The 12832-nt window shown below is 40.1% G+C and overlaps 1 protein-coding gene across 1 annotated transcript; it reads right to left on the bottom strand.

Annotated features, from left to right (window-relative positions):
• Positions 1–650: 650 nt before the first annotated feature.
• klf6a (Kruppel like factor 6a) lies at positions 651–7673 on the bottom strand. Its single transcript, XM_073831030.1, has 4 exons — positions 7371–7673; positions 5303–5876; positions 4529–4652; positions 651–3048 (listed from the first exon to the last, which is right to left on the bottom strand). The coding sequence occupies exons 1-4, from the start codon at positions 7470–7472 to the stop codon at positions 2997–2999; spliced, it is 852 nt and encodes a 283-aa protein (XP_073687131.1). The 5' UTR covers positions 7473–7673; the 3' UTR covers positions 651–2996.
• Between the last annotated feature and the right edge of the window lie 5159 nt (positions 7674–12832).

Raw genomic sequence — 12832 nt, 5'->3', positions numbered from 1 at the left:
CATTGTGTGTTATAAATAAAGTTATAACCTCATATGCACCCATACAGTGCATTTTTTGGCTATTGCTACAAATATACTCATGCTACTTAATATTGGTTTTGTGGTCCAGAGTCACATATAACTAATCGAAATAAACTTTTGATATATTTACGGTAGTAAATGTACAAAATCTTCATGGAACATGATCTTTACCTAATATCCTAATGGTTCTGAAAAGGAAAATCGATGATTTTGACCCATACAATGTATTTTTGGTTACCGCTACAAATATACCTGTGCAGTTTAAGATAAGTGACATGTGTGACCCAATAGTTATAGCAGGTTAAGTTGTTTTGGTCAACAAGTTCAGCAACTGCCTTAAAATATTAAGTTAAATCAACTTAAAACCATAAAGTCATTTCAACTCACGACAATCAAATTAGTTAAAATGACTTGTACTTTTAAGTTAATTTAACTTACGAGTTGAAATTACTTGTATTTTAAGTTGATTTAACTTAAAATGTTAAGGCAGCTGCTGAACTTAAGTTTTTAAGTTGAAACTGGTGAAAACTTTTTACAGTTTACTAATAATATTGTAATCATGAACCATTTACCATATTTTATAAAGTTGGTCAAAAGACTAATGAAATAAAGTGAAGCAAAACAACAAATCAAACTTGTCCGATAAGAATTTCTTATTATTCCAATAAAAAATACATTCATACAGAAATATAACAATTTTGCAAAACAATTTCAAATAAAATTCATATAAAGCAAAAAACAAATAAAAATCTTAGAAAAGGGTTTTTTTTTTTTGTATTTTTCATCCTAACTTTTGTGTTTTTATTCTTTTGTACAAATATTCTTTAGACAAGAGGGATTCATGAGAGAAAAGATAAGTGATAGAAAGTGTTGGTTGAAGCAAGCAAATGGAAAACTTGATTAAGGCTCCATTACCACTCGACTAATATTGGCCACTGTTGGAAAGACGCAATGTTCTTTGCCCACAAAACCCTGGCTGGTCTGATTTAATGGCAGCACAAGCTGCTTCAAGTTACTTTTCTCCCACTGAAACAATCCGTATCTACGTAGCTGCTCGACATGCAACGGTGTCAAACCTCCATCGCTCAAGAAACCGGAGCGTGGCGCTTAGAAAAGCACAACACTCGAATAATTCAAGCATATAACTATGTACAATAAATTTAATCAATCGTTTGGTCCCTGAAAACATTTCAGATAGCGAAAGAAACGCACGCAGACAAGCATGCGGCGTTCGACTCCACGTCCGTAAATTTCCATTGTAAATGTTGAAAAGCTGGGTGATATATCTTTATCTTTCTGGATGGCTGTGCACTGTTTCCACAATACTGTCGCTGGACTAAAACAACGGCATCCAGACAGGTCAATATCGAACTGCCCGAGTCAGCAGTCTGTAGCAGGCAGGGCCTTCAGCAATTCATTACAGAGAGGCAGTACAAGGCAAGGCCTGTCTGACTGCAGCTTGTTAATTACAATAAATCTTTAGGCGCTTTTTCCTTTATTCTTGGTTACAGGGGACGGGGGGGTTGGCATTCCACAAGCCTTGTCTTATACAACGGCCTGTTTTCGCACTTTAAGAGCGTTTTGTCTTTGCACGCACCTCCACAGATAGAGATCTCGCGTCTAAAGCCTATTCAAAACGTTCAGTAGAAACCAAATCCGTAAATTTAAGTGCTCTACATTGCAGATTCAACAACATATTAGTAGTGACAAAAAAAGGAAATCGCATGCTCAAGAATAACAATATATTACGTATCTACAAGGGCTTGGTTACAGTGGCCTCAGAAATAGGAAAGGTGCATGTTCAGGTGAAACAGAGCCTTAATAAAGCTTTTTCAATCACTTATACAAGACATTTTGTGACCCCCAATGGGAAAGGTCACTTGCATAAGGCACCATTAAGGCCAACAGTGCATTAACAACAGGTAAAATGGAGATAGAAAGAGAGAATTTCGTCTTCAAGGTGACGAGTTTTGTATGAAATGCTCGCTGATTGATAGGACTCTTCCCTCCACCGGAGAAAAAAAAAAAAGAGGGAATTTAGAGTGAAGAATGATCAATGCGTTTATGTACAATATTGTAACATTTAACCCAATTGTATTTAGCTGCGCTTTATTGGAATCTATTTGCAGTCCCAATTACAAAAAAAAAAAAAAAAAAAAAAAAAAAAAAAAAAAAAAAAAAAAAAATACAAACCCCAATACCATGCAACACCTGTTTATGATAGTGAAGTTATAATTGTGTTACATTTCTAAGCACACAGCTTATACAACGGACTACAAATGAGCTTTTGTAGCCTGTCAAATAACAAGCTACCGAACACATTGCACATTTAGTAGCTGCACCGAACACCAAAAAAGCCACTTTCATTCAGGACCGAGTTTCCGCCCCCCTTTAGACGGGGGCAGGAGGCCGATACGCCCCCCACGATCCCAGAGCCCGGGGGCGTCAGGCAGGAGTTCTCAGTCTCACGGCTTCACTCACGGTTCTCGCATACCGCGTGGAAACAAAAACGGAACTTGTTCCCCGACACCATTCAGCCCACATCGATACACTGGTACCCCCCTCCCACCCTTCTTCGCACACGGGACATTCATCCGCTCACGTCAAACAGGCTTTCTTTAGGATTTGTTTTAAAGTACCAGTGTACAGTCCAGGAGTTGTCCCAAAACATCATGCACCATACAACACACCATTCACTCGCTCGTTTTTTTTGTTTTGTTTTTTTTTTGGAACTTTTTCTTTTTTTTAATAAATCATCCTCCTCTCTTCGATTCTTCATACATGATTTTGTCCCTTCCTTTTTTCGTTTCAACAACCAGTCAGTCCGCCTTTATTCCGGGGCTCACGGAGGCACAGGATATGGTGCAAAATGGCATGCTTTGGCTGGAACACACTCCCCCCATTTCTTGCAGGGCCAGGTCAACCAGGAAGCTGGTCAGGACACAACATATCCCCAGCGTGAAGCTATGGCCCGCTCAAAGGTGCCTCTTCATGTGCAGGGCCAGGTGGTCTGACCTGGAGAAACACCTGGAGAAGGAAAGGTGAAAAACAAGGTCAGGCAGAGGCCACCGAAGTCATAAAGTACGATCAAAGGTAGAGATCTGTGCATTGCGTCACTGATGAGGCCCCTAGTGGCCCTCGAAGTGAATTTGTGAAACAGGAATGGTTGCTATGAAGGCTAATGAAAGGAAAGGTTGGCTATGAGCAGAACCAGAGAGAATCAGCATTTTTGTGCAGAATTAGCAGAGGAAATAATCATTTCTTATTAATATTTGACCACAAAACCAGTCATAAAGGTCCATTTTTTGAGACTTTGAGATTTATACATTATCTGAAATCAGCTGAAAAAGCTGAGAACTACAACTATTTGACAATCTAGAATCTAAGGGTGCAAAATAAATCGAAATATTGAGAAAGTCAATATTTAAGTTGTTTAAATGAAGTTCTAGTGAAGATGCAAAAATGAAATTTTAATATATTTACAGTAGGAAATTTACAAAATATCTGCATGGAACATGATCTTTACTTAATATCCTAATGATTTTTGCTATAAAAGAAAAAAAATGTTAATTTTGACCCATACAATGTATTTTTGGCTGCTGCTACAAATATACCTGTACTACTTAACATTGGTTTTGTGGTCCAGGGTCAAATATTAAGAAATCCCTGAAAATAGACAGAATAGATTTAAACTTGTGGTTAAATCTATCCATTCTATTTTAAGGAAACTGTTTAATGAAATATATTAACATGTTTATGTTTTTTAAAGTTTTTTTTTTTTTTAGGGAAACATCATAAAATACACACATTTTAATAAAACAACATAAAAATAAAATGTTCTCAGGGTTATAATAATCTGAGAACCAGCAACAAACCTTATTGTTTAGGCTCAAACTGAGAATACTCAACTTTTATTGATCTGAAAGTATTAAATTAACCACACTTGAGCTTTATGAATGCTGGGTGCTCTGATTTAATGAACTTTATGAATCCTAGGTGTTACGATTCTGCAGAAATAGAACTGCGTGCACAGATTCTGTGTGGGTCTGGATATGAGGAAAGACTTGATCAAATGTTTTGTCTTAAAAGAGAACTATGAAATGTTTCGCATCCAGTAACCACAGAAACAAAATGCCAAAAAGGGAAGTTGAGCAAACAATGGTGTTCAAAGCGCAAAGCTCTCAGGGAGGGAAATGATTAACAGAGGAAGTGATGACAAACAGAAGAGGCGAGTTTGGTCACAAAACGAGGAGAATATCAATAAAGAATTGCGACAGTGTGACTATTGCGCTTTCAAGCATTTAATGCGATTAGGTAATTAAGTGATAAAATCCAAACATAATGGGGCGACTCCCATCGATGAACCGATAAAAAGGAATCGATGCCGAATGCAGAATCCGTCGCGTTTCACTGACGCACGCATCAAAGGTTCAGGCATGCGGCGAGAGAGACAGACAGGCTTTGATGACTGTCACAGGGAGAGATGGCGAGACAGAACTGAGCGTACCTGTCACAGTGACTGCATTTAAATGGCTTTGCACCGGTGTGCTTCCTGAAGTGTCGGGTTAGCTCGTCGCTCCTCGCAAAGCGCCACTCGCAGCCTTCCCATGAACACCTGTACGGCTTCTCACCTGTAAACAAAAACACAAAAACCTTTCAGCCCGGGTCTCAGCCTGAAAACATTCACAAGTCTGAAAGGAATGTGGAATAGCGTGCTCGCTAATGCTCTCAAAAATGCATCTGTAAACAGGATGCATGTTTATGGATCAGGTCACGGAGTCGACGAGACGAGTCTTAGCTTTAATAAGATCCCTCAAGCTCTCAGGGATTGCGGGAATGCACGGTATGCCAAAAGTCCTTCTCTATGCTGTGTGCGCATAAACAGCGCGCCGAACAATGCACGTCACACGGAGCCTGTTTTGAATGCGACGGGGCCCTTTAAAAAGGGGGCCACCCAGATCCCCATTCAAAAGCCTGTTTCTTTCCCATGACGAAACCAAAACTGTTTTGGTAGAGCAGGTTGTTTTCACCCTGGCTGGCTTTCGTTCCCTTCCCCCATCCGATCCCCCCTCCTTCCTGGCCACGGCCACATTCCAAACAGATTAGGTCACCGTTTAGGCGTGCAGTCATGCGAGACAAATATTCACAGAGTGACATTAGCCTTGCAGCTGAGAACAGCCTGTGTGAACTCAACTCTATTACACAACTTCGCAGGAGACATGAAACCTGTGTGTGAGGTCCCACTTTCTGTTTGTAGCAGGGTTACAGCAAAGGTTCTTACCTGTGTGAGTCCGCTGATGTGCTTTTAAGTGAGAACTCTTTGTGTAGACCTTCCGACAGCCGTTGAAGTGACACCTGTGCACTCTCCTCCTGCCGTCCGGAGAGGCGTCCCCTCCTGCGGAAGTCTTATCCGAGGCCTTCCCCAGTCCGTTTTGCCGGATCTTCACCGGCACGTGCAAGTCAGTCTGCGTGGAGCCCCACACCTGCGGGACGCCCGGCTCCTGGGGCGTCTCTGGCGAGGACGGAGGCGTGCTGATGATAGAGGAACTCAAGTGATGCGCTGACTCCGTCAGAACCGAGCCCAGCGGGTTGGAGGTAAAGATGTGAGTGGGCGAGAGCTCCTCCGAACTGTCAGACGCCTCGCTGCTGGCATCCGAATTCATGCTGTTGGTTTCTAATATTTGGCAGTCCTGATTGTCGTCCTCCTTGACGCTGGGAAGGTTGCCGTTCCCATCTCCCTTATCTCCACAAGCCAAGATGAGCTTGCTCCAAAGATCCTCCTGGCCCTCAAACTTGAGGTCAGACGCAGAGACGTATGGCTCGCTCTGCAAATATCTCTCCAGCTCCAGACAGGTCTGATTCAAAACAGAAAACGCAACGTTAGAATGCGCATGACTGATTCAATGAGTTTCCTCTAATTTTCACAGCTGACTGCCAAAGGTTAGTTTGGGTTGACCACACTCTGATCTGCACTTTCACACATTTTCTGCTGAAATATGTCAAAGTGTGTCATGCTGAAACATTACTCAGTATGTACGTCCTATAAAATCATTATTTTAGGTATAAATATGGCTTTGAGAGCTGTATATTGTCTTTCTAGAACAGCTATCCCCCAGTGAGTCATGCAGACATTTTAGAGTCCTTTTAAGGAAGCCACAGAACTTCCTCGGTCGAGTTTCCTCATTCAAAAAGCCTGACGTCCCCTCAGCGTACATCTGGACGCATTGTAAACACATTTGAACGCGTATTAAGTGTGAACGCATCACATTTGAGTTCAGAAGTGATTAGATAAACACTTCAAACTGTGTTTTTCCACTCAACATCAGCATTTAGTGGTGGGGTTTAGCTCTGCACATAACCACGCTTCTCGATAACAACGATGTTTACCGCGCAGAATATGGCCCGAAGAATCTCGACTTACTGATTCCACAGCCTCTCCATCAGGTAAAATGTTCAGCTCAGACTTCTGTCTTTCATTCAACATTATTCCATTTCCACGAAATGTTAAGCAGACTGACAGTGTCAGTCACCATTCACTTTCGTTTTATAGAAAACGATGCCATGTATGTGCATGGTGACTGAGGCTGTCAGTCGCCAAACATCCTGCCTAACATCTCTTTTTGTTTTCCTCGAAATAGAAAAAGCATAACGGTGAGGAAACGATAACAGATTTTCATTTTGGCTGAATTATCACTTTGCCAGCCTATGCTGGGAAACATTAAGCAAGTAGTTGCAAACGCATGTTTAAATGCCAAGAGATACGTTCATATGGCACCGTGCCAGAATCCCAAAAAGCCTGAGGGGAAACTACCTGGATCAGTTTCAACAGAAACATTCAAACGATCGTGCCAAGAATACGACTGCAACAGTTCAATCACAAGCACATCAGTATCAAGCAGCAGAGCCTGCTATGACAGTTAATAAGCACCTCCTATAAACCCCGTTATGTGGCAGAACATGTGCTGCAGACTGTCAGATCAACCAGTCTACATTTAAACACGAGAAATAAGGAGTTTCCTCACTAAATTGTGCTTTTTACAGGTTGTAACGCAATATAGACGTGACTCTTTAAAAGTACAATAAATACTCTGTATGCCAAAACAAGTTTAATAATGTAAACATACAGCTACGTTCTAAATGAGCTGACTGACAGTATTTACCGCGCAACAATGTAACCGAATCAAGAACGTCATTTAGAATGTTACAATGTTTCATTCGGATTCAGCTCAGCGCTTCGCGGATTGTAAATAACTCTCCGTCTGCAGTTTAAACACAGCGAAGTCTAACCCCAAGCTCTCCGTTCACGAATCACAGCGGAAGTTTGATCCATTTGACTTTAAAATAGTTACCTGTTGCCAGTATTCTTCAAGCGATGGCAATGCAGAGAAATAGCCAGTGTCATGAACGATCTGAAGTTCCTGAAATATGCTGCACATTGGTAGAACATCCATTGCAATCCCAAGTATCAAGCAATAAAAGACAAGAAAAAATATATCTTGATGAATCAAAGATAAAGTGTGACAAGCAAGCGTCCTCTTCGTGCAACAGCAACGCAGTGCAGCCGTCGCTTTGCTCAGAGTCCGCTAGTCCGTCTGTTGAGATCACTCTATATTTGCAAACACTGAACTCACGCAAAGCGCTGCGCTCTGTCAACTTCCCCTATTCAAACCTTGCAGCCTGCCTACTCCCTCGTGATAGCGTGACGTTCCCCCTCAACGCGTCCAATCAGATGCGAACAGGTTGCGCGGGAGCATATGATATCACTTTAAGCCAATCGCAGAGCCGTGAGGAAATAAGTCCTGCCTCCTTGTACTGTGATTGGTGCATTCAACTGAACGGAGCTGAACGCTGATTGGACGATATTTTTAGTAGCGTATATAAAGGCCCTGCGCTCAAACCACTCGTTTCTGTTTCTTGACGACGGAGTGTCACACGCGTCTCAGTTTGGCCAGTGCGAGCGCTGTGTGCAATCGGTTGCTTGCTTCTCCTGGAGAAGTTTAGTGTGTTGAAATACGTACGTTTTCCGTTTTACTTGTTTTTAGCTCCCTTGTGTAACTCCTACAAACAAAAACATGGCTTTGGAGAAGTTCCAAGCATTTTTCAAATACCACACATAAAATGTTCCTAATACTAGACAGATATCAGTGAAGTGAATGTCTCTTACTGCAATAAAATTGCCCTGTAGGCCTTGTAAACATTGAAAAAAAAATCTCAGAACAGCACACAACTTTATTAACTTTATTACACTGTGTGTATGTCAGTCGTGATGTTTGCTTACATGTATTTCTTCTTCTTTTGATGACTGATCAGTCAAATGACCCTGGTGTCATGACAGACATGTATTAAATATATTAAATATAGTCTACTCTATTTGGTGCTTAATTAGGAATGATAGAAAATTGAGCTACAGTGTATTCTTAATCATGAAAATATGTTAATTAATGTCTTTTAAATTACATATTAAATTATGACCCCCTTCTGAGTGTCATGTTCCAGCCAAGCAGCTGCCTTTGAAATGATTAGGAATCCTAGAAGATAGCTTTCTCCAGACATATTATAGACCTCACTTTAAGGTTAGATTAAGGTACTTGTTATCCCTTTAAGGTGTCCCTGTTACAGTGTAATTATACATTTAAGTACTGTGTAATATTAACTACATGCACTTGCTATATGGTTAGGGTTAAGATTAGTGTTTTATGTTACTTGCATGTAATTACGCATAATTTATTGTTATTATAATAGTAATTACATGTAACGTGTAACAAGGACACCTTAAAATAGAGTGTTACCCTAATTTTCTTATAGATACATTTCATAATTAAATTAACAAACTTGTTCACATAGAAATCACTCATGTGGCTCTAGCTGCAGATAAAAAAGTGAGATTTGGCCAGAGCACATTCCGCATGACTCAGACGTGAAGGACGTGGTCACTCTGGTAAATGAACACAGCCTGGTGAGGACAGCACTGCCCAGTTGACTTGTGTCCACTCTTTAAATAGACACTTGTTCGGGGTCTGTCTGTACTAAGAGGTGTTTGATGAACCTAATCTGTTTGTTTGGTTAGTCAGGCTCAACTTAACTTCTGGTTTAGTAGGCCAAATCTGGCAAAAGGTTCAAGTTTAAAAATAGATATCTGATATTTAGTACAGGATATGGAGGAGGCTTGGAGGCTGTGTTCTTAATGCAATACTAGTGTATTTCATACCATGCAGTAAAAAACAGTCAAAAAACATTCCAGTGCAGTGTGCTACATTTATGTTACATGACCTCATTACTCAATTTTGTGTAAAATACACAGCATTACATTCAAATAATAAGTCAAAATAGAGATAAATTGCAACTGATATGATTTCTGGTTCATTCATAAATTAAAGTGAAAGGTGAAGTAGAGCACATTGCATTGTGGGATACACATTCTGGGAAATACAGTAGGTAGACTCTGTATTTTAAGCATACAAATTGCATACCGCACACTGAATACTCCTGAAGCAATAAGAGTATTATAGTACATGACACTGAATTTGTAGGAACCCATTTATTTTACCTTGGTTGGAATAAAGTCACTTTTTACAGAGTGAATCATTGAATTTCAAATATGGATGTGTAGTTCAATGTAAAACAAATCAAATGGAATAACTATCATGCACAGATTCCACTCTAGCATACAGATATGTCACAGTTTTCATCCTCAAAATGAACTGTGCATAGACACACATGCATATATGTGACCCTTAACCACTAAACCAGTCATAAGTAGCACAGGTATTTGTAGCAAGCCAACAATACATTGTATAGGTCAAAATTATCGATTTTTCTTTTATGCCAAAAATCATTAGGATATTGTTCCATGAAGATATTTTGTAAATATCCTACTGTAAATATATCAAACCTAATTTTTGATTAGTAATATGCATTGCTAAGAAATTAATTTGCACAACTTTAAAGGCGATTTTCTCAATATTTAGATTTTTTGCACCCTCAGATTTTTAAATAGTTGTGTCTCCAAATCTAGTGTATATGTATATCCAAATAGTGTCCTATCCTAACAAACCATACATCAATGGAAACCTTATTTATTCAGCTTTCAGATGATGTATAAATCTCAATTTTATAAAAGTGACCCTTATGACTTGGTTTGTGGTCCAGGGTCACATGTATGGTATATTCCATGACAATTGTTTTAAACAAACTAGGCTCATGAAAATGCGTGCCTATATATACCTTTTAGCAACACCGTAATTACGTACCTTACTGCATGTTTCGCGGCAGGTTTAAAGTAAAATGTCCAGAGAGTGGCGCTAAAACACGTTCAATACGTGACTGTAGCATGTTTTTATTATGTTGATACACGCACGTATTGCTACGTTTTTATTTTGCTGCTTGAGGTACGTATTGTGGCTGTTCAGAATTGAAATATCCGGGGAGTGACACTAAAAAAAAAGGTTAAAGCTTAAACCTACCCGATATCCAGCAGGCACACAATGTCAAAAGACATAGATTTTTGGTTAAATTTCGGTTGTGACTTTGGGTGACCAAAATTCAATGTAAATTCAACGTCTAATGTCAACGTTATATTGCTGTCCAATACCAACATCAGCTGACATAGATATTTTGTTGTTTTTAGGTTGTGTAACCAAAATTCAATGTTAAAGGGGTCCTATTATGCTTTTTTACAAAGTCTTTATTTTGTTTCGGGAGTGCAGTAGAACATGCTCTCATGCTTGGTGGTTCGAAAAACGCATTATTTTTTTCACATAATTTACATTATTACAATAGCTTTCTCCCCAGCCTGGCACAAATGACTCGATTAGTTCTGATTAAGGTCCGCCTTGCGAAAAACACAATGTGTTGTGATTGGTTAGCAGTTCCACTGCGTTGTGATTGGCGAACAGCTTAGATGATGTTTCCGTCCTGCCATGCCCCTTCTCAAAGCAGCAAGTTCCGTGTACAACTGCGCAAGCTAGATTAAAGTGATTCTTACGTTTTAAATATGGATATTTTTCTTACAAAAACACATCGGATTGCTAAAGAAGGCTTTAAAGTGAGGCGTTTTTTATTATGGATCGACTTATTTTGAACTGATGGAGAGAAACACTTGTCTATGCCGTTCAGTCTATGGTGTTCTAAAGCTTGGGAGTGCCAGGATTTTTTTTTTTATACAACTCCGATTGCATTCGTCTGAAAGAATGAAGTCATATACACCTAGGATGCATGGAGGGTGAGTAAATAATATGCTACAGTAGTGTTGGTCCTATTGTCAGCCTGCGAGATCGCCGATACATGTTATTATCATTATTGTGCTAATCTATTTAATTATTTACATGCCCCAAACCAGTTCCAGCATAAGGCTAGTGAAGCTATCTACACTGTATGATGAATAAATCTCTTACCACGAACTGCACATGTCTACGGCGCGGCTCTGACGCGGCCACCGATGATCGTCACTCTAGTCAATGCTTGTGTTTACATCCGCATGTGTTTCGACCCTTTATACCACACACGTCAACGGCGTGGCTCCAGCACGGCTACCGGAGCAGTTCGCGGACACTTTAGTCAATACTCGCGTTTATATCAGCCGCCCTGCGGCTCGCTGAAGCATCCCAGAAGTGGCTGTCATGCTACATCGCTAAAGTAAGGCAAATCCCCCACCTCGTCCCTCCCCACCTGCCAACGATTCGAATTTCCGTAGGCGCGATTTATTTGAATGACATTCTAATGGACCACGTTGTGACATCATAGCATCTGGAAAACAAACACTGTAGTCCAGAAGAGCCGTTTGTTGTAGTTCTTGAAAAGGGATTTAAAAAAAAAAAAATCTCCCTTTGGAGTGGACTTTGAGATTTATAACTTTGTAGATGTTTTTTTATGCCCAAGCATACACACCACACACTGACTAAAATTCAAAAAGTGAATGCCTTTAAGTCAATGTCAAACTGATGTCAAATACTGATGTCAATGTCTTTCCGACATTGGGGTCCAACGTCGACCTGACATTATACTGACGTCCGGTGCCTTCTGGGTAGAGTTAACAAATGGAAAAGTGATATAAAATGCATTTGTTGATGCTGCCGTGCTATTTTAACTTCCTTTGAGCTGTTTTGTCGAACCGTAGTTTCACGGGGTTCACACCGGGCTCTTCATCACTCAAGTGCAATGCGTATCGGGCGAGCTACCAAGCAAACCTGCTGAATTAGAAAACGCATGCATATGAATATATGTGACAACAATGTTCAAAAGTACCAGTTTTCAAATCATGCATAATATTCTACAAGTAATTGTGTGAAAATGAGGCTTTACTAATCAAAACTCTACCAGTAAATCATACTTTGTGTGGAAAAAAAAAAAAAAAAAGCTGTCAGAGTTTTACTGCCTCTAGTGTTTATTTCAACAGGAAACTGCAATAATTCGTACATGTAGGTATATTTTGTACAGGCATGTATTTCTAATGAGCCTATGTGATCTGTTTGTTTATGAAACAACTGATTTAGCCTGTCGTCTGTCTTTTTTAACACTAGCGATTCGCGTGCGCTCAAAGTAATCACTTAATTTTCCGGAATGGCTCTGAAATGAAGAGATACCGCTTTTATCGCTTGCATAAGACATGCCGGTAAAGTTAATTTACACGCCGATCTGGCCTCCCATCCTCTGAGCTCAGTAGAGATGTTACAAACAACATTTCCAGAACAGAGTGCCATTGTCCAGCGCCACAGTATAGTCTGGTGCTAACCTCTGGAGAACTGAGTCCCCATTGTGGCACTCAGCTGGGGCCATATTTGTAACTCGTAGCATCTGATTCAGTCATATGGCG

This window comes from Garra rufa, chromosome 24 (assembly GCF_049309525.1).
Source record: "Garra rufa chromosome 24, GarRuf1.0, whole genome shotgun sequence".
NCBI classification, from domain to species: Eukaryota; Metazoa; Chordata; class Actinopteri; order Cypriniformes; family Cyprinidae; genus Garra; species Garra rufa.
Note: the sequence above shows the minus strand (reverse complement) of the source record. Positions and strands in the feature narration are given on the sequence as shown.

What these genes read in the sequence shown, in the direction of transcription:
- klf6a (XM_073831030.1), bottom strand. Translation starts at nt 7,472, where the DNA reads ATGGATGTTCTACCAATGTGCAGCATATTTCAGGAACTTCAGATCGTT. An exon ending in TTGAAGAATACTGGCAACAG is followed by an intron (nt 5,877 to 7,370) that starts GTAACTATTTTA and finishes GTTTTGAATCAG; the next exon opens with ACCTGTCTGGAGCTGGAGAG. An exon ending in AAATGCAGTCACTGTGACAG is followed by an intron (nt 3,049 to 4,528) that starts GTACGCTCAGTT and finishes TTCCTTCTCCAG; the next exon opens with GTGTTTCTCCAGGTCAGACC.